General features: G+C 38.1%; 2 protein-coding genes across 5 annotated transcripts in view; both read left to right on the forward strand.

The window, feature by feature from the left end:
- ZFYVE16 (zinc finger FYVE-type containing 16) overlaps positions 1 to 9,855 on the forward strand; it is a 32,404-nt gene extending 22,549 nt beyond the window's left edge. For 2 of the 3 annotated variants that reach the window (XM_075526498.1, XM_075526497.1), the window contains exons 11-18: positions 11 to 93; positions 2,661 to 2,765; positions 3,651 to 3,801; positions 5,003 to 5,083; positions 5,644 to 5,806; positions 6,645 to 6,750; positions 7,162 to 7,326; positions 8,229 to 9,855. In XM_075526498.1, the coding sequence (XP_075382613.1) occupies positions 11 to 93; positions 2,661 to 2,765; positions 3,651 to 3,801; positions 5,003 to 5,083; positions 5,644 to 5,806; positions 6,645 to 6,750; positions 7,162 to 7,326; positions 8,229 to 8,390 (1,016 nt within the window). In that variant the 3' untranslated portion in view covers positions 8,391 to 9,855. Of the gene's footprint in view, positions 1 to 10; positions 94 to 2,660; positions 2,766 to 3,650; positions 3,802 to 5,002; positions 5,084 to 5,643; positions 5,807 to 6,644; positions 6,751 to 7,161; positions 7,327 to 8,228 lie in introns of those variants that run through there. The other variant, XM_075526499.1, reaches the window with a different exon arrangement.
- Positions 9,856 to 10,275: 420 nt separating this feature from the next.
- On the forward strand, positions 10,276 to 24,838 carry FAM151B (family with sequence similarity 151 member B). Of its 2 annotated transcripts, XM_075527223.1 has the most exons (7): positions 10,276 to 10,457; positions 10,595 to 10,720; positions 12,488 to 12,653; positions 16,147 to 16,364; positions 18,034 to 18,169; positions 20,345 to 20,427; positions 20,913 to 24,838. In XM_075527223.1, the coding sequence occupies exons 1-7, from the start codon at positions 10,439 to 10,441 to the stop codon at positions 20,987 to 20,989; spliced, it is 825 nt and encodes a 274-aa protein (XP_075383338.1). In that variant the 5' UTR covers positions 10,276 to 10,438; the 3' UTR covers positions 20,990 to 24,838. The 2 variants fall into 2 exon arrangements, with proteins under 2 accessions (XP_075383338.1, XP_075383339.1); XM_075527224.1 differs by having other exon boundaries at positions 10,278 to 10,457; positions 20,345 to 24,836.
- Positions 24,839 to 25,064: the final 226 nt, after the last annotated feature.

Here is a 25,064-nt window from a genome sequence, read left to right on the forward strand (position 1 = left end):
TCCACCCTAGCATATCCAACTCCTGTAGTAAGTTTCAGGCACCGGAAGTCACTCTTTGGAGAGATAGGACACACAATTATGAATCTGCTTGTTGTGAGTAAATGTTTTATTCTCTTCCTTTCCTGTTGTAATTTAGATTGTGTAAAATATCCTCAAAACTCTGATTCTTGAAAGCACAGTTGTTTTTGGCAAAGGGCTAACAGTTTTGTTATTTGTATGTGACTTGAAACTTTCTTACCAAAGAGTATTTCTATGTGAGTTAGGAAAGCTGTATCTTTCATGTTATATTGTTACACATTAGTTCTGGTAGTAAGAAATGGCTTTAAATGAATGAGAAAAATATTGACATTTACATTTAAGCTGGTAGTAATCGTTGCTCAGTTGCATTTTTCTCTTCCAAGCATTGGTGTGGTGCAAGAATTCTAGTCTTAAACATGACATTTTTTTGAATCTGAAGAAAAGACTTGACAGGCAGATGCTGTGATCTAACTGTAACAGTAATTACTTTGTCACACAAGCTTAACCTTACCACGATTAACCAGTCTGTCCTATGTGAAGAACTTCAGGTTTTGGCAAAATCATCAGATAAATTCCAGACTTGACTTATGCCATTCCCTGAGGAATTTTTTACTCTGTTACCCAAATAATATGATTTAAACTTCAGTAAGCCTGTATTCCTGACCAGTAATGTTCTTCTAATACTTAGGTAGAACTTATCCTTAAAGCTGTTATGAAAAGTGTTGTAAGGTTGTGGAGAGAATTACACATATTATTTAGGTGATCACTAAATCCTCTCTTAAGAGTCTAGAGACCATTACAGCTGAGATGAAACTGCAGTCTTTGGCCCCTCTTTCCTTTTTGCCACTGTTGATGTCCATGTCATTACATAAGGAGTCAATCAGAGGAGTTGCACCATCTGAAAAACAGTGTAAGATTCCTCCATTAAGAAAAAACATATTTTAATTCCATGAGCCAGCTCCCTGCCTGATTGGTGAAATGCCAGTACCAATGTGGAATTGCATCTTCAGACTTTGAGGAATCTTAATGTTGTGCTGCTGATGAAGGGGGCTTCTATGGAGCTTATTTTCAGCTGGATTAGAGTTACTCTGATTCTCCTTCATAGCTGTGTTTGTACTGTCAGCTTGAAGCAGACAGTGGGAATACATGCTCCTTGGCAGGACTGGGTCTTTTGATGCAGCAGGAGTTTAATCATTGTAAGATGACTGCAAAATGCTCTCTTGATGTTACATTTTGAACTACCTGTGGTGCAAATCCTCAAGTAAAGATCATATAAAATCTAGTACCACACAAGTAACTGACGTAGTGGTATAATGTTATCCCACAAGTGTGAGGTCGTTTACCTAGTGTGCGAGATGCCAATATACACACAGGGCAGAGGTATTTTTATTTCATGCCTGCTCAGAGATGGATACTAGGTGGTAGCTCCACAAAGCTAGCACACAGTTCAGTCATACAGGTACAGTATTTATACAGCCTAGTTATGCATATGATAAGCAATTACACAAGCAGTTTTCTATTGGTCTACATTTCTTTTATTTCAACTTAAAGCTACAGTGCTACTTTAATATTCTGTGCATGCCCAAAGTTGAGAGGTCTCTGCTTGGGCCAGGGTCTCCAGCTTGAGGGGTCTGACTTTTAGTATTATGATGAGGATAGTTTGCGTGAGGGTGCTTTTTATCACACTTCTACTAGTTGTTTCAGATGGTTCCCAATAAGTAGCTTACATATTTCTCCAGGATGTGCTTCTCTCCCAAGGACAGTAAGTCTTGTTTAGATGTTCCGCTTTCCAGCCTGAATCCCTCTTATCAGCTTTACGTAAGCCCTGGCCTTCCACCAGCTCCTGTTAGACTACACTGTTAGACTACAGTAAATGATGGAGGCAAAGGGCATCTGTGATGTATATCCTTAATACTGCTAAAACAATGCCAGTTCAATTGAAACTTGTAATGCAGTGAGATGTGTTCGTAAATTTCTTTCTTGCTACAGCTGTGCTGATTGAGGAAGATACTGATTACCTGGCTCAGCTGGTGACAAGAGCCTTTTCTAACCTTTTTCAGCTGATTACTAGCTTAGCTCATTTGCTTAGTCAAATGAGATCATTTTATACCCAATGTTCTTCTGGAATAAAACAGAATAGGGAAAATTTTGCAGAAGTGGTTGAGATGATGCATGGTAACTTCTGTCAGAGGAAGGTATAAGAAACAGTGCAGTATTCAAGCTATCACTCAACAAGTTAGAGCTGTAGGGGATAGAGTGTGAGCCTGGAAACAAACTAGTCTAGATGATGGCTTCCATGCTTTGCTTTTCTTTTAGAGAGGGAGGGTGTTGAAGTACTTTGTTACCTAAAACAGTGTAAGATCCTAGTGTGCATAAAGTAGCCATAGTCTAAATAACCCACTGGTAAGTAGCTAGAGCTACCTTGTCAGTGCTGTAAATTTGTTAATATATTCACTAAGGTACCCTTCACATACTGATCACATTTTCCTACTGTGATGTAAGTCTTTAGCCATCCTTAATGTCATTATTCTTTAGAAGTCTTAGGGGTGTATGTAAAGTACTTTATCTAGGTAATATTTGTTATAAAAGATAAGAAAATTATACTTAGTTGTCTGCTAACGTAAAAACTTTGTCTGTTATAGGACCTTAGAAATTATCAGTATACTTTGCATACCATAGACAACCTGTTTGTTCATGTGGAAATGGGTAGAAGCTGTATTAAAATACCCCTAAGGAAGTATTATGAGGTGAGTAAAACCATCTAGATCAGTTTTCTAATCCAAACTGCTTTAGTCTTTGTTTTTCATACAATACCAGTCACATCTTTAACATGAGCTATTAAAAAAAAAAAAAAAAGGGGTGGGGGGGTGTGGATCTTAGAGGCTGTAATGTTTTTATTCTGAATCAGTTTCCAGGCAGTTCTGCAAGTGAATTCTCCACTTGATAGCAGCTCTATAGATTACTTTGCTATTTGCTGTGCAGTAGATTCTTTGAACTTTAAACTGATGTAAGCATGCGATGGGGGGAGGGGGAGGGCATGAAATTATCTGACCATACATTTCCTTCTTCCTGGATATCTTGGAAGGTGGATAATGATAAGTGAAAAGTTGACCTTTAGAATAACTACTAAATGCTGAAAAATAAGCAATTTCTTCAAAGTCTCTTAGCATGTATTTTCAAGGATTCTCTCTTATGCATTTTCTGATGGTGGTGTGCTGCTTAAAACTTAAAAAAAAAAAAAAAAAAACAACACACACCACTCTTTTGCCAGTGTAGTTTTTATTACAGTTTGTTTACTTCAGCTTTAACAAAAAACCCTGAATAGTAAACTGCATGAGGCTTAATGCATATTTTGGCCTTAAGACCAACAAAACCCCTACAACTCTGATATTCTACATTGTCCAGAGGTACTTAGACTTACTCATCCCTCTCTACTGAAGTAGGATTTTTGATCGTGCTTAGTGTTCCTCTAGCTAGTCATGGCGAATTGTGTTGTTCAAACTTTCTGGAATTGATTAAGTGAATAATTATTGGGATTTGTTTTGAGAGCTGGATTTTTCTAATGTCTTGTATTTAAAATGAGTACTGCGTGATGAGATTTGTCAGTTTAATGACAACTTCTGTATTGACAGGTGATGAAGGTGGTAAATTCTTCTAATGAACATGTAATTAGTATTGGAGCAAGTTTTAATACTGAAGCAGATTCTCACTTAGTGTGTGTGCAGAATAAGCATGGCCTTTATCACACACAAGCGATCAGTGCTACTGGACACCCTAGGAAAGGTAAGCTGTCTGATTTGCCTTGTGGAGAAAAATCACCTTTCTAGAGCAGAAATGTAAGTTCATGTTTAGGCTGCAAGGAAAATACGTATTCTAGTAAGCTGTTTAGACAAAAAGTTCAGCATTCAAGCAGCAAAGTAATTTAAATGCAAAATAAAATGTTGCTGTTTGATATCAACACTTAGCTACCTTTTACAAATGTGACATTAAATGGAGATTAATACTTTTTTCCTCTTTGCTTCCAGAATGTTAATATAGCTTACATTTTCAGACATAATCAGATTCTTTACATATTTCAAAATCTAAATTTAGTATTAGTGTGAATTGGGCAATATATTTACATATGTAAACAAATAGTCTCAATAACTGAGTGTATGGAAATACGGTAACAGTGAGTAGCTCTATACAACACCTAGCAAACTGATAAAACCACCTGTACAGAGAAGAGTGCAGAGGTACCTTTTAGGTTCTGAAAGTAATACAGCTGTGGCAGTGCGTCTGGGCTGATGAGTCATGCTTTTCAACAAGGCCCATTAGTTGTGGGGGAATTCCAGATTGATAGGGCTGTACTCTTACTATCTCTGGTGTCAACTTAAAATGTTGTTCTGTGTTTCATTAAGCATAGCTACTTAGCGTGTTTTTGTTTGAAGCACTGTGTGTAACTAACAAATTTATGCAAAGGTTTGTAACATGGAAATTCACTTATGTCCTCTTTTCTTTCGGTTGCTTTTGGTACCACTGAAAATGATCTAAACTTCAGGAATATCATCTGTAAATAAATTTGAAAGTTGAGTGGCATGTCTGTTTTAAAGGGGGGAAAAACAAAAAAAACCAAACCAAAAGAACCAAAACCAAAAAAACCCCCACACCACTGTGTCTTCAACCATGTCTCCTCTTCGTATATGGAGCTTTTTTGGCTTGCCTGTGTTGGCTTGCCACCAGTATCTTAAAAAGATACTGTATACACTCACAAAATAAGTTAACAAAGCTGGTCTTTTTTGCCAAGGTCAGACTGGAAAAAATTCTTCTCTCTAAAGAGAGTTATGTTTCATATCATCCTATCAGTAAGGGATTTCTATTAGCACTTTCAGTATAGTAGTACCTTTTTTTGCCTGCCTTTTTAAAAAGGAATGCAAGTTAAATGTTAGTAATGACAAACTTGAGTGATATGAAATGGTACTCACTTTATTCCTACTTTTTGTAGTTACAGGTGCAAGTTTTGTGGTGTTTAATGGAGCCTTAAAAACATCTTCAGGATTTTTAGCTAAATCCAGTATAGTTGAAGGTAAGAATTTTGTCCTATGTGGTTTCTTCTTAAGAGAACTTAAAAAAAAAAAAAAAAAACACCACACCACAGTGGTCTTGTGCAAGATCTTTATTCCTCAGTAAGCTAAACTTTTTCTTTTCAGGATTTTTAACTTTGTAGAAAACCTGTTGCAAACCAATGCTGCATAAAAAAATACATGCTAGTTCACCTACTTGTTTTAAAACATACTGAGTTTTAACTCTGCTTTAGTCAATGCACGTATTTCCTTTATGGCTGCCTATATCTGGAACTATTTTCATTGCTGCATTGATGAAATACATATATTGACACAAGTGAAAAAAAACTTCTAAGATTAGTCTAAGATGGATCTTTTAGTCTTAGTTCTGTTGACGAGTCTGATGAGTTTTCAATACTTTAACATTTAATACTATAGTTGGGGGATGGAGTCCATTTGATGTGCATTTATTAATGAGCTGTAGGAGAGGGTTGGTCCCACTAGAATTTAAGCCAAGATTCTACTAGAAAGCTGTGCTACTCTTTCTGTAGATAAGTTGGAATTTTAACTGGTTTTCTTCTAGATGGACTAATGGTACAAATAACGCCAGAAACGATGGAAAGCCTACGTCAGGCATTAAGAGACAAGAAGGACTTTAAAATAACTTGTGGCAAAACGGATACAGGAGACATAAAAGAATATGTAGATATTTGCTGGGTAGAAAACGAAGAAAAAACAAACAAAGGGTAAATGTATTACCAAAGCAAAACATCTTAGAGAATTCTTGTTCCCAGTTTTCGAATAACCACCTTTAATTTCTTGAAATTAATCTATGGTATTTTTGTTGAAAGAAAGTACTTGATACTAAAACCTGAAAGGGGATAGAACAGTCAACTACCTGCAATCCTCTAGATGTCACTAACAGAACAATTTTGCTTGTAGTTCACCAAAATTAATACTATATTCTCTGTTCAGGAAGTTCTCAGGAAAAGTCTGTGAACCCTCAGCTTCCTTTCAAAGTCCTCTGTCAAATCAGTAATCAGTTTTTGCGAGGGTGCAGTTAATCCCTTTGAGCTTCCTTGTTTGGGGAGGGCTTGGAAGTGCACAGTACTGCCCTTGGCCATTCACGCTTAGAATGCCAGCATTCAATAAATCAAAATGAAATATAAGACATCTTTACTGGATGTGATTTGCATGCTTGTTTATATATCTTCAAACTTTAATCATACATCACTAACTCAAAACTTGTCTCATCTGAAGTTGTTTCTCACGCCACGGGCTTGACTTAGTATGCCTTTTTCTGTGGCTTCTCTGACCAATTAGAACAAACAGTGGCTTTACCTACGATGGTTTATAGCTTCTTAAACATGTAAAATGAGGTTTTTATTAAGTCTTGTTTATTCCCTATTTAGTGTATTTATTTTTCTGGCATCTGTATTTTCGTTATGGAAGTCTTGTATTACATTTTGTTGTAAAGCTGTTTAAATAGCCTTTAAGGATGGCTAAGCATTATTTCATACAAGTTATTCAATCTAAATCATAAAATGTTGTTTTAATTATTAACCATGCTGTTATCTTCCATAGAATTTTAAGCCCAGTCGATAGAAAATCAATGGAAGGAACTCAGAGTGAAAAAGTACCACAAGACAGAGACTTCGAAAGAGAAGGAAAAGTTATGAAGTGTACCGAAGTTAGTAAATTACATTGTTCTTGAGCCTTTTTGCTACTTTTTAGAATAGTTAAGTGGTAAAGTGATCATACTGAGTGATACTGCTAAAGAAACTAAGTTATTTGATGTATAGCCATGCCAATAGGCAGAATGTTCTCTGTAGCGCTCTGGTAAGTTTACACACTTTTCACTTTTCTCTTCTGAAAAAGACTAGAATTCTGTTAGCATTGGTAACTCTGTAAATATATAATCCAGATATTCCTGTGGTCACTTAAGTATTTTGATTGAATAGATGAAATACTAGAACACTCTGCCACCAAACAAGTATTATAGCTTGCTCTGTTCTGCGTTATATGTATACTGAATTACTCTTTCCCTTACTATGTAATATAACCAAGCTGCTGACTGTCCTTATCCTTTCTGTCATTTCAGGTATACTATTTTCTAAAGGACCATGAACTATCCAGTCCTGTTCCTCACCAGTTTGCTAAAGAGATTGCTATTGCCTGCAGTACTGCTCTTTGCCCACACCTTAAAACCTTGAAAAATAATGGGATGAGTAAGATAGGCCTAAGAGTTTCTATTGACTCAGATACGGTAATCTTTCAACTTTTATTGCAGGCATTCCATTTCAGCTGAAATATCTTTCTTGTAAAGACCTTGGATCTTTTTCTGAATGTTTTTAGTTTTTTGCCCTACCCCAGATCCAGACTGAGGATGAAGTTTCATGAAGAAGCTGTCTTAATGACTAGTTTTTCTTGAAAGGAATAGTCCTGTTTCCTTATTCTGCCCAAATTCCCTAATAGCTGCTTGCAGTAAGCTATCAGTCCTTCCCTAGTTCTAACTCTCTCTGGCACTCATCTGCCTCCAAGGTGAGTCAACTTAGAATCACAGAGCTAATTTTCTGATGCTTTTCTCAAATGATGTAGTTTTCTGCTGGTTTGCTCCCTAACGTAGTTCAGTAAGGGATATTTGCACCAAAATCTGTACAGCAGAAAAGGATAGGTCTGGCCAGCTGAGGATGGAAGAGAGGGAAGGCAAGGTTATCCAGCATGTGATGCCCCTCAAAAGGTGACAAAACTGTAGAACAGTTCAGTTCCTTGCCTCTGAAGGTGTTCTGTGTTACACTTCCTTATCTTTTTTGAGAGAAGCTGGAAATACAGTCCTGAAAATCTAGTTTTCAGTAGTGTATTTTGAAATTAATCTAATAGTAACTGTGATACTAGGATATAATCAGATCACTCTTGGACATCAGACTGAAGCAGTCTGGGATGCAGAGGATATGTGGCCCTGTAAACCCGGGGGGAATGTTGCATGCTTCTCAGTGGCAAGCCTCATTGTTCATGATTGACCTCAAAACCCATCTAGTTGCCAGTGTTTTCGTGTTACGTTGTCACTTCATGCTAGCTGAAATATGCTTTTACCAAGATACTACACTTCTGCATTGTCTTGTTGGTATTAACACTTTTTATATTAACATTAATATGTTTTCCTTCTAGGTTGAGTACTTAGCTGGATCTGGAGGTCATCTTCTTCCACAGAACTATCTGAATGAATTGGACAGTGCTCTGATTCCTGTGATTCATGGTGGAATGTCAGATCCTACAAGTCTACCATTGAAAATGGAATTAGTATTTTTCATTATAGAACATATCTTTTGATGAGGCTGATTACAGGCAATAATCAGTATCCTGATTTGCTAGGTCTGAACACCAAAGTTGTAATGCTATATACACTAAAAATGTTAATGTTTCTAAACCTGTTATGTTTTAATAGATTTTCAGACTGCTTTTTAAAACCCTCAAATCCTCTCTGGTTACTTTACCACAAAAGAGTTGTAGCTTGTAGTTTCCTAAAGTTCTGAAAGTTTACACTTAATACAGGTGCACAAGAGGGCAGGTTTTGTTACCTCTTTACACAGTTGTAGCATTTACTATATGTAGTGTAACTTCAAGCCATACTATCTTGCCTCTTAACCTCAGATAAATGTGTTACTAGAAATTGCTGTGGTTAGATCTAACCTCTGTCTGAAGCATGTGCTTTCCATGTGCAAATGAGCTAGACGCTGCAGTAGAAGCAGGCACAAAACTCTTTTCTTGCCATTTGAGATTCAAATACGAGATCTTCTGTAGCTGACTCCAAACTTTGTCTGTCAGTGCAAAATACAAGTGTGCACCTTCTGACACTTGTTTATGGTCAGCATGAGGAAGAACTTCGCAGGTATGTTTTTGAAGACTTTGCAGTTGAAGTCCTTAACGTTAGGATGTTATGCTGGTGCTTCAGGAACATATGCTCTGAATTTTTTTATAGAATAACTGATTTCTTTCTTGCATTTTTAAGGATTTATCTAACTTAAATGGATGCTATTTTTATAAATACTGCTATTTTTTTCTTTACTCTGTGTTCAGAAGTCCTGATACAATTTGACTTTTCAAGGATTAAAAAAAAAAAAACAGATTACCCTTGATGTAATCTACATGTAGCAATAAGACAAGAATTCTGCAATATCTTTTCTGCTCCTGTCTACTGCTTTTGCCACCTCTTAGTAGCCCCCTTTACTTTCAGGGAGAATAGATGTATTAAGTGTGAATTTTCATGAACAGATTGATTTTTAGTATACCTGAGGTTCTTGTATAGTATGTATTTTTGATATTGGGTCATTAAGATCTATTTATGTATTTGTGATGCATGTGATTTGTACTGAGGTTCAGCGAACCATAATTGGGGTTTGGTAACCGTCACACAACTGTTTATCAAGAACAGAACCAAAACTAAATATATATAAGATCTTTATTGTTTTCAGTAAAAATGCTGGTACAATTTTATAATGAGACAATTAAAACTTTGATGCCTTCTTGATGCTAATAGGGGATATTTTATGTTTTTGTATCAAAAACAATTTGTAACTTAACCTAATCTGCTCTGCTGTTACTTATGCTTCAAAATACCGGTTCTGGAAGGGTTCAGGCTTCAAGGTCTTACCCTGGAGGAAACCGAGGCTGCGTTTAAGCTAATTAATGTAACTTCTTCAGAGAAACTGCAGTTCTGGAGAAGGGCTGAAGACCACACCGTGCGCAGTATGAACAGAACGTGTTCTTGCTTGAAAAGAAGCTGCAACCCGAAGTTGAGGAAGCAACAAGGCTTGAGCAGTAGTTAAGCTTGAGCTTGAGTTAAGTTGAGCTTGAGACTGTGACTGTGATGGAGGTGGCCGTTGCCGCCCCCCCCCCCCCCCGTACTGTGTGGGTGAACCAGCTTTGCCCATGTCTGTAGGGGTAACCAAAGGAACGGCTGACTCTTGCCACTCACCCTGTACTAACTCATTTTAAGTATTGATCAATAAAGACAGTTAACTAAAATCCTTGATGCCTTATCTCTGTTATTTTTTTTAAAAAAGACAACTTTTCGGTGGATGTGTCTTGTCTTTGCAGCTTGTTGGGGATTCTCTTTGCAGGCCTTTTCCCGCCGCAGCCCGGGGCGGGGGCGGCCCGTGGGGGTGCTGCCCTGGCCGTGCTCCGTCAGGCCGCCGGTTCCGCTCCCTGCGGAAACATTCCCCACGACCCTCCCTGTCAGCGGCCGGGAGACAGAGCCCTCGCTGCCCTTCCCCGGCCCGGAGAGCGCCGGAAGCCTGGCGAGGCCCAGCCCGGCAGCTGGCGCCGCTCCCCCCGCCTCAGCAGGCGCGGGGAGCGGCGGGGCGGGCCCCGGCGAGGCGATGGCGGACGAGCAGCAGGGTAAGAGCTGCGCGGCGGGGACTGGGCTTCCCCCCTCGCCGCCGCCGCCTCTCCCGCCGGTCCCGCGGTGGGGGGCCCTGGGGCCGGTCCCGTCGAGCGGCGGTGCTGAGGAGAGGTCCCCCTTCACACCGCCGCAGGCGCCTGGAGCGAGGAGGTGGTGGATCACTTTCTGAGGTCGCAGCGCATCAGAGCGAGAGACGGGGCGGCCATCAGGTGGTTCCACGCCGCGAACAGCAAGACCCGAGCCGGGGAGGCCGCGAGAAGTAAGTGTGAGCCGCCGCCGGCCTGCCCTGCCGCCGGTCTCCCGTTCTGGTGCGGCGCCGGCGGCCGCCTCGGCGTTAAGGTGGAGGGAGAAAGGCGGCCTGGCCGTGCCGTGAGGCGCTCCCGGGTGGTGGTGTAGGCGAGGCCCGTCCCAGGGTGGCCGTCTGCCCCTGCGAACCGCCGTCCCGGCATCGCGAATGCCGGCAGGACAAGTTTTGGAGGTGATGGTACCTTTTTATTAGACAGGCTCATTTAATTGCAAAAAGGCAACAGCTTCCAGACGTGCAGGCCCTCTGTCGGGTCAGACCTTCAGATTAACAAAGCCCTTCATCACTTACCAGCAGACCAGAGCCATGGTTAAGGACTCTTCTGGTTTCATGCACTCAAGCTAAGCTTGTCTGGAGTGTTGTTCAGTTTATATGTTCGTGCAGTGGAACGCAAAAGCTGCTGCAGGTAAAGCTGGTTTCTCTGATGTGGTCGTGCTAAGGTTAGACCTCAGCTCCTGGGCAGCAGTGGCCAAGTTGTCCCTTGTTTGATCTCGTGGTAGGTCACCCTTTCCATTGTGCTGACACTTCTGTTTGTGGATCTGTTCTGGAAAACAGAAAATGGAAATTACCTGATTAGAAGTCCGTCTGTCCATCCCTCCATGCAGTGAGGTTCGGTATCAGTTCTGTTAAAAGGGCAGCAGGCAGTGGAGCAAAACCTTGTGGGAAACTACCATAACTCTCAAGCTGGCTTTGCCCCAGGTGCCTGCCCCTTGAGCGGTGAGGATAGGTGCTTGTGACAGCTTTGGCAGGACTATGCTGCAAAACTTGTCCCATCTTCCTGAAACGTTTAAGGATTCCCAGGTAGTTTTGACCCTATATGGATGGATCTTCTAGGTCTTTTTAGGGCGGTTTGAAATGGTGTAATGTAACACACTGAGTGATGTTTCTTGGATTCTACAGGACAGGTTTTTCCCCCTACTTTGTGCAAGATGATTGAAGTATTTCAGGTTATTTGTGAGCAGTTTATTTCAGTAAATTTTAATTTAATTTATGTCAATATTAGGGAAATAACATTATTTATGTAATTTTATATGTAATTTGCTTTCTATTGACTGTATAATTGTTATCTTTTTAATTATTATTTCAGTCTAAGTAACTATATATTGAATTCTCTGAAAAGCTGGTAGTACTGCCCAGACTCTCGGATGCTTCTCGTTATAGAAAGCTGTTTTCAAGAGCTTACAGCATTCCTCAGATTTCCCCTCATTTGTTGTGTGTTTCAGCTACTATTTTCCTGGCAGATGTTTCTGGCTGGCTGGCTGACTTTTTTTAAAAGTTTTGGCTGAGGTGGGTTGGTCAGTTTTGAGAATGAGGCAAGGGGAGTACTCAGTCTGGTGTTAAAATCTTCTGGTTATCTTTTCTCTAAAAGGCTCTGTCTGGAATCCTGTTGTAAGAGGAAAAGACTTGAAATTTAGCAAGAGTGGATTCACATTTTGGATACTCATTTTGCATTCCTTAGAAAAAAACATGATTACTTGGCCAAATGTATCTACAAAAACCAATTTTCACGTGCTTGTAGATTTCTAAAGAGTTTAGTGACTAAAGTACCCAAAGAAATGCATCTCTATTGCTTCACAGGCAGCAACTCATACTGGGTGATCTTTGTGGAGAAAGTGTGCAGAGTCCAGTGTAGAAAGATTTGCCCTGTAGTTGTTACTCTGAAGCAGACACTGGAACTATTGGATTTGCTCCTGTTAGAGCATTCATTTTTTAAATCAACAGGTGATGTTCACATGATAGAAGCAGATGTTCTTCTTCGCGGTGGCAAGGGAGGAAATGGAGACCCTATCATGGCTCATCCACCTGAAACAGACAGTGACAACACATTGCAGGAATGGCTAAAAGAGATTGTCAACACAAATAAAGGCATCAAGCTGGATTTTAAGAGGTATCTCAAGACAAAAATATTTGTATATTCTCTGCGTTCTGACCAATTAACAATTTTACAGGTAGTGCTAACTATCTTTTGGCAATGGTAGACTAAACTTTTTCTTACTGTGTCATTTAGTGTAATGCATTCCTTCCTAAACAGGAAATGCAGTGAAACACAATCAGTATTATTAAATGCATTGCAAGAATAAAAGTTTTGAAAGTGTTTTGAACTATAAATAATGATTTCATGTTCAATGAATTTGTTACTGAGTTGCTATTGAGCAAAATTTTTCTGTCAGGAAAACCGAAATGATTGTGCCTATCTGAGAAGCTCCTATGAGTTTTCTGCTCGTACAAAGAAATTGGGAAAGACAGCCTTCCGACTGGAAAGTCAGACAGGGTCTCCCAGGCTGCAAATGGGGCTGAGCACACGGGGTCTCTCTGCCTGGTAGCACAAAGGTCTCTCCTGCTGCCATCCAGCTTTCTTGATGTCATTCTCTACCGTGAAAGGGGAATTAAAGTGTCAAGGTTTTTCAATGAGCTTCTGAAAAGCTTGCTGAAAAGCCAACTTCTGTTCCAGGTCTTCTGAAGTTCATAATAATTTAGAAATGTCATCTTATACCAGCATGAATATCTTTATTTTCCCAGAGCTTCCCCTCCGCAAGGAGAGGAATTCTGTTTCCTGATCAGCTCCAATACTAACAATCTGTTGGGGATGTCTCAGTTCATGAATTAGGTGTACTCCTTTGAATATCTGATCTCATACCCCATATGATGTGGTGGTAGATTTCATCAGCATGGTTTGTAATACAAAAAGCTGTGTAGCTTTTTGTGTGGTAAAGTGTGTGTATATTGAAGTAAATTCAGTTTCTTTGGCCTGACTTCTTAATTAAATTTTCAGAGGTTCATTTAGAATTTTAAGCATTAGTTGTTTCATTGTCTTTAATGGAAAATACACCGGAAAACCCCATGAGATCACCTTGAAAAGTTTGAAATGGTATTCAAAGTGAGCTGTGATTTTCAGATATACACCTCTGCAACTCCTAACTCTAGCTTGGTCTGAATTTGCATGTACAATGTCTATTTTTGCAGCAGATGGAGAATTCACCTCCACATTAAAAAGAGCGTCATCAATGCCTAAGGATGCTACAGAAATGCAAAAAAAATGCTAGATGATTCTAAAATGTGATTTGTACCTGTTGTTCTGTGTAATGCAGTCACAGTTTTTATGTGAAAGTTCATGAAAATACAAAAAATGTGGGCAGGCTAAATCCTTTTATTTTTAACAGAATCTGTAAATGTCTGCTTCGACAGAGAAGGGAAACGACAAGAGAAGTAGACATTTGCTTGGGTTGGTTTGTTGTTGGGTTTGGGGCTTTTTTTTTCCATTTTAATTATTATTTAAATTAATTTTAAAACATCTAGCTCTTATTTTTCCACAAGGAATTTCCAGCCAAGTGCAGTGATTTAAAAAAGCTTTTAAAATTATGTTGCATAATAAAAGTCTGATTGTATAAAAGCACTTAAAAAGTACAAGCACAAAGTGCAGGTTCAGTCAAATGAGTGATACAGATTGTGATGTTCTTTTGAATAATATTTCTTTCGATACCATTGCTGAAGTTTTGAAGATTATTTCAACAGTGCTTAAAAAGAAATATTTTGTATATTTCTACTCTGTCAGTTTCACTGACCACATAATCACATTTCCTGCTGGCTTGATCTACAGGAATGAATGTATTCTGCAAAAGGACTCCAGAGCTCCACTTCAAAACTGCCAGAATCATTCAATATGGACTCAGCAATATGTTTGAATTTTCCACATGCTGTGCAACACCAAACCCCTGTATGGAGTTTTTTTTGTTTGTTTCAAGAGATGCTGCTTTGGGCTTTTTTCTCTTTACATTATCTTGTACTTTGTGGTAAAAAGGAAGGCATTCCACTGGCTTTGACAATCACTTGTATATGGGAAAATGTGAACTGTTCTGGCCTCAGACAACGTGAGAAATACTTACACCAATAATGTTAACTCAGGACATCACAAGCTTTTCTCTAAGACTTGAGCTAATACTTACTAACCAAAAGTGCTGAGTGGAATTCCCTCCACTATGCAGCTTTCTCAATAACACAAAAGTTGAAATGTACAAAATTACTTCTTACAGGGAACAAGACAGGCAGCTCAGGGGACAATTTTTGCCTTTAGAGATAACCTAATGTAACAGCTGGCTGCCATTCCCATTTTCGGGTGCAAATCCTGGCATGATTCATCTGACCTCATAATGAGCCAGGTTAGGGAATAACTTGTTACAGAACCATCCCTACAAAGCAATGAGAACAGTTGTTTACCACTTTGTGTCCCTGAACTCACATGCTGCTGCTAAGGCAAGCATCAGCACTGGTGTAAGAGGCTGGAGATACAGTGGCCTTGGAATTGAGAACTGGGGAGACATGGTAGCAGGTAACCATCATCTATCTGTGTTGTTCAAACAGACACCTGTGGGGCATGTAGCCTGTGGTTGATGTTTGTGTAAGCTGGAGCAGTTGTGATCCTCTCCTTGCTCTTCACAGTGCCTTCTCTTCCCCTTGCTTTTCCTGGTGCTCCTGTGACACCCAGAGGGACCAGTTTAGGATGTTGAACAGGGAAACTAACCCTGCAGAACAACATGAAGAATTTTCCGTTGGGTCAGCTCTGTATCAGGTCACTGCAAGATTTGGAGGAAAAGCCAGAAGATGGCTTATTGAGAGCTTTTCACGACTTTGCAGGAGAAAACACAGGTCCTTGCAATTAGTAAGGAAATCAAGACTCTGACCATAACGATTTTAAATTTCTGAATGTTATATGGAACGTTAATTAATTTGCTGTGAGAGAAAAAATACGTATTTTCTTGGCATTCATTCAGTTTCCCCATTATTCCACATTTCCTTTCCTTCCACAATACCACTGTTTCAAAAGTTTTGGTAGGATAGAGAAAGGTTATGGTTTGCCTTCTAGTTATGCTTTGTCTTTTGATTTCAGAGAACAGTGAGAATATGTGACTAAAGATATTTTGTTAAATGTTTACAAGTGGTGCTACATTGGTTGCTCAAGTGACTACATCTCATACTTAGTAAGCAGCTGTAGGATGAACATCTGATGGGCAAACTTCTTCATGCTGCCACTACTTTGCCACTCTTTTGAGCTGTGGGAACAACCACCACAAAAGCGTTAGAGCCTTCAGTGGCTTCCTTAACTAAAATCCTTCCTAAGAGTTCAGTGACATCCAGGTCTTAACAGGTCAGGAGTTATGAGGTAAGGGCCATGAAGCAGTTCATACTGGGCAGCAGGGATACAAGAGGCTTACACTACTTCACACCAGCAGTAATAGTCACCTTATGGTAGAAAGGGTCCTCAGCATTTCCTCTCTGGCTTACGGGAAGAGTTTCATTAACGAAATCATCTATGTATGTACTGTACATTTCCCATCTTCAGTCAGACTGAAGTGTCTTGTCTCACCCGTATGTTCTTGGTACAGTCTAGAAGCTGTACGGCCTTCCTTGGAGCTTCTTGAACATGTGAAGCAGCATTTGAGGCGACCCGTTTGGATCAATGCAGACATCCTACCAGGACCTAACGGAAATAATGCTGTAGTGGATGCAAAAGGGTTCCTCAACACCGTCACTTCATTTTTCCCAAATGTAACCTTATCACTGGGATGGACAACTGGCTGGCACCCTGACAAACACAATAAAGGTAAAGATAGAAAATTTAATGCTTACACTGCATAGTCTATTTTCTTCAAATTCATTTAGTAATTGATTCAAAATGAGCTATATGCCATCTTCGCAGTTTGAAAATAATAGTGAATGTAAGAAGAATTATTTTCTTTATTGATGTATGATTGATAGTGTGTTATATAGCAATTAGTTCAGTGTTTGAGTTGCAACAGAACTGTATAAAAATCTGATATTTTTGCTGTTAAAATAAACTGGTTTGTTCTTCAACTCATTCTCACACACTGAGGAATTTTGGGGGACAAATTCCTTAAGCCCTCCTTCAGGTAGTCTGCTCCCTGAATCCTAGGAGGATTGGCTTGGTAAGTGGAATTCTGGCACATTTCCTGAAGAAAAATAGATTAGCTGGAAATTTAAAACCCTATCAGTGTACTTTTGGAGTAGATAACTGAAATCAAATTGTAGGTCAGCATTGTTTTTAACATTTCGTTTCTGTTGCATAATTGAATTTTTGCAATAAATTTTCCAATTAGCCATTATTTGAGGGTCCTTTTCACAGGCTTCATCTTGTAATTCTCATAGCTGCTTTGTTAGGGTGGTTTACTCCAGTGCACATGCATTTGTGTGCAGTAGCATAGTCCCCACCGATACGTCTGTGACCACAACAGCAAAATTATACACTGTTCCAATTGCTAATCATTCATTAGCAAGAGTTAGTATTGTGTTATGAGGATTTTGTTGTATGTTATACAGTAATTTTATTAAACTGTATAGTACTTTCTCCAAAGTATTTTCAGTGCAGTAAAAAGTTGCTGGAAATATGTATTGGAAATACTGTACTGAGTAATCTTTTTAAAAGATGTAACTTTATCGCCATTCTAAAATTCAGTTTATGGTGGTGCTAATTAAGGGTGTACTGTAAGACATGAGAAAAACAGCTTAATTGACTGTTTTCAACTAAAAGTTGCTGTTCTGCGCACAACCCTTTTTTTTAAGTTTTGGTGCTTTTTTAGTCTTTCCAGTCACTACATTGCATATGAGTAATTGAGAAAAAATTCACTGTTGTTATTGAAGTTAAGATTTTCATAGCCTGTAGAAATAAAAGAACAGTTAAATACCATTTTAGAGAGCTCCAATGCTTGTAAAAATCTCAACAGCAGGAACTTCAAGGGTTTTAGATTGCTTGATTTTAGCATTTTTTAAGCACAGAATGTTTTACATGCTTCGCTTGTGTATAACTCCAATTCTACTGGATTAATTCAATTTTTTTTCTAAATTTTTCATAATGTTTTTGTTTTTAAAGGGTCACTGTCAAGTTAAAACTAGTCTGTATTGAAGTCAGTGGCAGCAATGTTTTTTAGAGAAAGGGCAAAGATACAATTTCCTGGACATTAAAAAATGTCACATTCTATAGCTATATGTAAAATAACACTGCAGTTACTGGAAATAAAGATTTCCAAAATAAGTTTATTTTTCCACGTTAGTATTGCTTTTCTCCTCTGGGACAATGACATTTTTTATTTATAATCACTTGGCGATTTCATTTTAGAATTATGTGGTTTTCACAAAAACCGTATTTGCTCTTGCTTTGTCTTACAGCCTAACCATTCTACAAATCATTGTGTCTTTATTTTGATAGAGATTGTATTTGTGAATAATTATGTTTAATCAAATGGTCTTTACTGTAGGCTACGATTGGATGATGGTGAAAGAAATGGCTCAGATATGCAATACACTTTCCCAGCCTGTAACTTTTCCTGTAAGAGCAGCATTAGTACGACAGTCAATATCTGAGCTGTGTTGGTTAATCCAACAGTCGGATAGGTAAGTTTGAGGGCCTTTACTTTTAGCTATCTTTATTATAAAGGCACATATTTGTTTATATTAAATATGGCACATTTATGTGTACATACTTATCCCAATTACATTGAAAATATTGTTTCATTTAGTTTATCCCTTCAGTTATTTAATTCCTTCAGTTCTTAAATTGTTTTGACATACAGAAGTGGTCACTATTCATTTCTTTAAAATCATAAAATTCCAAAAGCCTCTTTCATTACCTATAATAAGTAATTTTAAATCTTGTGTAGTTTGTGATCTAGTTCCACTGTAAACCTTTCATAAGACTAATATAGTTAAATTGACTAAATAGTTTGATGTTGCAATTTGGAATTAATTCAATTTAAATACTACATTTTATATGTACTTTTTATTGGATTCAGTATTTATGTATTCTGTAGTAATGTCACTTAAAAACATAAAGGTGATTTTTAGATTGGAAGTCAGTGAGTTTGCTACGAAGCTAATTAATGTTGCTTAGGTACTTGGAAATACATTCAGTGGTTCCAAACACTGAGTTACATTTCCAGTTGTTGTTACAAACCTATAACTGACTTACATTTTCAATTGTTGTTACAAACCTATAACAATTTCATTTAAAAAATTATTTACATGTAATAGAATGAGAATAAAACCTGCTTCATACATATTGTCATTGTCATTGTCTCATCTTTTTCACCTGCTCTGCCTACCTACACTTTAATAAAGTTGTTCCTTAAGCACCAACCAAGCCCAAGACAGAAAATTTAAGACAGTCACTTGTCTGGAAAATTTCTAAGTAATTAGAAACAACAGGATGGACAAATAAAGTGCTGTTACTCTCATTTACAGTGGAGAATCGAGAGAGAAATTAGAATTAAACATTTTAAACTGGGAAATTAATTTCAAAATATTGTTATGTTAAGACTATGTCTTGTGAATTGTGCCATTCTCAAATATATCCTCATTGGATACAAGCGTTATTCCCACTGAAATATGATTTTCTCTTTTACCTCAGCATAAAAATCCTGATTATTTTAGTGGCATGATTAGAAGACTGAAATACCTGAGCCAGTTTTGCTGACGTACAACTAAATTCTGATTTACCTGTATTTTAGATGAATACAGTTTTAATAAACAAAGGGAAAAATTAAGTATTTGTCATGTGGAGATTGTCAAGGCTAATGCTTTTAACTTGAAATGATACTTTGAAGTTTCTCATTTTTTGTGAAAAGTTATAATACAGTCTGTGCAATTAATGAGAAAAATGTATGTGATACAGTCCAGCGGATATATTCAGTTAATCAGATGGCATCACTGCACATCACTTAGGTGACAAAACGTAGAGTATGAAAATCACCTACGACTGAGATTGCCTCATGTTTTTGCTCAGTCTAGTAAGTTTCTTTGCTGGATATTTGCCTGTGATTTTTTATTTTACTCCTTGCTAGGTTTGGCAGGACAGTTCACACAAGGACCAGGCTACAGATGAATTCTTCTGGCTAGTGTAGGATTGTGCATCTTAAAACTTTTGCAGTCCCCCTTGGGAAGTTGTAGCAAATTTAGCTTTAGGAGCAAGAACTTGAAGTTTGACTGGAGCCAAATTGTGTGACTTACCTCCGTAATAAAAAAAAAAATGTGGCAAAGGAATAGACCTCTACAAATTTTAGTTTGCACGTGTCAAACAGAGGTTTATTTAAAGACTATCAGTCGTATTCTTCAGCTAGACTGTGTACTAAGCATTCTGTGCGCCCTGTGTGCAAACTAGGATGTGTTTGAGCATGCCTGTTTCTGGGGTACTGTTTTGATCCAGCAATTGCTTTTCCCAGTAACTTGGAAGTCACTGTGGTAACAAGAAGATTGGAGAGACTGTCAGTGCTCTCAGTTCTAGCACGAATGCAGGGTAGAGGGTGATGACTTGCCTGGATGTAGAGGGGTGAGGAGGGCAGGGACATATAAAACTGTTAATTCTGATAGTTCACAAATTGTGGTTGTTTAACTTTGAAATCTAAAGAAGAATAAGTTTTTGGTATTTAATTACATTCCTAAAATTGAGATACCGTAGTCCTGAATATTTTTAGGAGCTTATTAGTGCGATGTCTTTGTGTCTTCCATACTTCATTGTAAGATAATAACGTATTCTTTTTTCTCTTTTTTTTTTCTTTCTTTTTTTTGATATAGATACAGCCTCACTGTTTGGACCGGAAAGGAAGATGTGTATTCTGTAGAAGATTTGCTTTACATCCGAGAAAACTTTGATAAAAGTAGGGTTTATTATGACATTTTAGAGCCACAAAATTCTGAATTCAAAAAAGCCATAGGAGTAGAATAGTAAATACAAAGCAGGCAATGTCTGACCTTGCAATACTTAGCCTCTTTAAACGTGAAGATTTCTTGTTCAGAGAAATGCATTTTCTTTACCAAGAGAATTGTATGGAACACACCTGTGGTTATTGGAGGAGTTTTTGTGTAACACTTTAGTGAAAGGCTTCTCAAATAGAAATTTAATGCCTTCTTAATTGTTACTTACTCATCATGTGCATGTTCCCTCTCATTCACCCAGTAGCATGTGGTAAAGGCTACTCACGTTACTAAATATTCTAGTACTTCTTCCCTACAAGCACATAAAGGGGAGAATGGTCCCAGCTGATAGTTGTGGACCAACGTAATTTGCTACTAACTGTTTTTATGTAAGCCAAAGTCTATGGGATACTCAGTCTCTACTAAAGCCTGTTTTCACCTTTTATAGGGGAGGACAAGAGGAAAGACTGTATTAAGAACAGGACTATGCAGTTCCCAAAGGGGTTGTTTTGTAGCTCGTCTTGATACACTCCATTTTTAATGCCATTGCAATTGATAATGTTCTCACCCCTAGTCAATAGAAGATTCTGTTTGCTAGACATGAAGAGTGGGATCCGTGATGCTATGCATTCCAGGGAGAAAGAATGATTATTTTTACTGAATTAAAACTAATCAGGTTCTCTGCAATGTGGTAATTGTGCATTCCACACCATGGCTTGCCTCCATGCTTTCTGAGCCATCAGCAACGTAGTCCTTGGATTGTGAGAAGGCTGAGCTGGATTTGCAGCTGCACTGCAGGAGGTGCTGGGGCAAACAGAACCCCCAAAATGAAGAATATTCCTGTCCTGTACATAAAGCACAAAGATGGATTACAATGAGGTACACATCAGAGACAGCACTGAAAGAGCTATAGTGGTTTATAAGACAGAGAAGTGCTGGTGGTTCTTTCAAGAGTTTTAAACTAAGTTTTAAGTATAACGGGAGTTCTGTAAAATGTTCTGCTGCAGTCTTTCTGAAAGCCAGAGGCTCTAAGAATGAAGTAGCTGTACAGTGAGTAGTGATTACAGCAAAAACTGTACATTTATGTGATAGTACAGTTATTTTCTGTGTTCTCCTGGATTGTGCATCTTTTTAACTCTCAGAATATGATTTCAAAAATTTTCAAAAGTTGAACTTCCCTTTGAGAAAAACTGAAGTCATTCAAACCCTTATCACCTGCAGGAAAAGTCCGACCTATTTATTTTAAGCATTTTTTGGCTCTCATGCTTCTGCATCCCTTAAAATGAACATAGGTACTGAAATCTGTGCAGATTGAAACACAAGCTGTGTATTCTTGTCTTTTGCCAAACATTACAAAGATTTTTTTCACAATGACAGCGGAGATTTTGATTTCTAAGTGAAAGCTGATTCTGTGAAGAGACATTACCTTGGCATCTTCTTGCCCTCCTGTTCCCATTCCTTTCGCCTGCATGAATTTTTTTAACGTTGATGTTTTACACAACACTGGACCAGCTGTAGTACTCAAGAGTTAAAGACGTATCACTGTAGCCATGTTCATTTATTGAGCGAAAGGTCTCTTAAAGAGCATTGAGTTTTTTGTGTGATTCTTACTGAACACTTTACTAGTTTTAGGCTTCGTCTAGATTTCTTTTCAGGATATTGCTGGTCATTCAGAAGGAGCAATACTTTCTAGCCATACATTTATTTCTAATAGATTTAAAGACGACAGTATCTCATTGGCCTTTTGTTCCATAATTTATATAAATGTTTAGGGCTGGAATGGACTCCTAGATCTTGTTTCAGCTCCTTGTTGCAGGCAGTTACGTTTATTGACTTGAGGGGTTCCATCTCTCAGTGGTTAGGCCTTTTTGCGTCTACACTGGCAGACTTTTCTGTTATTTAGAAACCCTTTTCCCACTTACCAATAAGCACCTGAGGTATTGGGATTTGTTAAAACTGGTTAAACTGTTAAGTAAAAAACATCAGCAACTGCCAGAAGGATTTTTAAGGGTGCAGACATCATGGAAGAAGTATCACTGAGCAATATATGTGGATATGACACATATATTAACAGGGATATTCAGATAAAATTCAAAGAAGACATGATCTGGATTACCAGAAAAATTAATTAAGGTAACGAGACATGTAAAACTAGATTAAACAAAATGCTAGAAATTAATTCCATGAAGCATTCTTGCAGTGTCAGAAGGGTTTGACTATATGGTGAATTTGTTTATTCTGTATGGATTGTCCTATATATCTGAATTTCTGTACATATTCTTTTTTCCCCATGGATCTCTTAGTTTCCTGTGAAGTTGTTTATGTTGTTTATGCCAGTCTGGTCTGACTTGCACGTAAAGAAAATTCATTTGAATTTGTTTCTCTGTGTTGATGCCAGTCTTCATACAAATGCTCTCCTTCTAGAATCAGATGTGTTAACTGTGGGGCTGACAATAAGATAATAAAGGTGAGACGAAACCCAGTTATTTATTCTGTTGGAAACAGGGATCTGTGGCAGTTCTATGTTACTCTAGCTGTTGCTGTCTTTTTTTTTTTTTAACCTTCTGTCAGTGATCTATTCCTTGTACTTAAAACTTTGTTTAGGAGCTATAAATTGTGCCATGACTTTGTGGAAATATTTTCTCTATCAGTGTTGCCTCATTTCTGTTGGTATCTTTCAGCTAGGTTTTTAGGCTTAATTGTCCTTGTTACATGAAAAATCTGGTTGACTTTAATGGAATTAGGTATTGTTCAGGATGTCCAGGTGAGTTAATTGATTAATAAAACATTTCTAATCTACTGCAAGTGTAGTTCAAGCTTTGTATTTTTCTGTGAATTTGACAGAACTTACTAAACAGATAAAATAACGTTACAGAAGAGAACTGACATCATTAGTCCTGCACAACTACTCAATAATATCCTGCAGTAACGTGTAAGTATACTGATGAAAGCAAAACAGAAGCTGATTTTCTGAGGTTTGTATTGTTTAAATGTGCTGTGGTATTGAAGAAAATGCCCCCAAAGACACATTTTTCAACAGCAGTTCTCCCCATCTTTAACTTCAGCATTCATTTGAAGAACTATTCAGTTCTGGCCTATGCTGACTGAAAAAAAAAAGTCTTTTTCTTCAATTAAAACCTTCAAATTAAAGCCTTTTATGTTTTATTTATCAGCCAGCTGTCTGCGATCAGGCCATTTGCTAATGTTACTACATATTTATTTCTGCACTGTCCATTAAGCCCTGCTTAATGGTTGAGTCCAAGCACTGTAAAGCTTTCGCTTGTGATTTTTATCGTGCTTTGTTTGGATACTGAGGAATTTTATTCCAGCACCTGGCGCATGCTATCTTTTTCATATCAGCAGTGTTTGTGCAACAGCCCCAGGAAGCTGCATTTGAACCTTCCAAGTTCCCTTGTCCAGAATCAGGTTTACATAAACCTCCAGTTCGGCAGCCCACCATCAGGAATTTTTGTTATTGGTGATTAAGAAAACCAATTTTTTGTTGCTGTTGTGTTTTGATGCTCACAGACATTTATTCTGTAGTTGATTTTTTGTTGCAGGAATATCTGTTTGCCTATGCAGTGTGATTCCCTGATGCCTAGGCTTATCTTCTGTGTATTAACTTGTTATATTTACTGTCAGTTTTACCAAGAGTTTTATCTATAAATCTTGTAGTAACCTATGTGCAAAAGTAAGGGCTGCTAGGTAACATCCAAGCCAGGGTGTTGTCTTCAGCTCTTTGCCTCTCTTCTGGGGCTTTGATGGATGAGTTTTGGCGTATGTCTTCACAGTGAAGTAAGGTGTTACTACCACCTTCTAGATACTATTACTTCTGGTACATCTTTTTACTGCAAATTACTGTAATTATTGTATTATTACCCTTTTAGTAGCATGGTTGAAGAAAATACTCACTCCACACTGCTGCTACTCCAGATTGCACTGGGGCATTAAGGTCCACCTTCCTTCCACAGGAGCAGTAACTTCTGGCAGATTGGTGCAATAAGCAGCTGGGGATAGCATCTTAGACTGCCACAGCAGCTTATTCATTAAAAACCCATAATAAAGAAGCATTATTTTTTATTGTGCTTCTAGTAAAATTCAAGGTATTGTACTCTGTTGTCTCTGAATTTTGAACATCTAAATTTTGGGGGCAATTATATTTTGTTTTTTAATATCCTTATACTTTGGCTTGGTTCCCTTGAATTTTTCAGTGATCCTTCTGTCATTATATCTGTTGCTTTCACTGCCTAATTGTGATTCGTCTCATTGCAGTAGCAGAAAAAAATTGCATATGTAAATTAATCATCTCGATGGGGATCTGTCCAAGCAGAATTAAAATGTGTTTTAAAAAGGTGTTCTCATTATTGTGTTTTTAAAACTCTATGTACAGGTCAAGTTTATATTTTAAAATGGACTAGCTTTTGAGAGAGAAGGCTTTAACTGATGCATCTGTGGCAGCTTGTGAAAGTGTTCAAAATTACTAGCTGATGCCTTCAGGGAAAAAATACAAGAATTAATTGCAGTGCATCAGCATGCATCTGCATCTGGATTTCAGAAATTTGGGAATAAACTGGATTGTATACAATTCTAAAAAAATATT

This window comes from Mycteria americana, chromosome Z (assembly GCF_035582795.1).
Source record: "Mycteria americana isolate JAX WOST 10 ecotype Jacksonville Zoo and Gardens chromosome Z, USCA_MyAme_1.0, whole genome shotgun sequence".
Lineage (NCBI taxonomy): Eukaryota > Metazoa > Chordata > Aves > Ciconiiformes > Ciconiidae > Mycteria > Mycteria americana.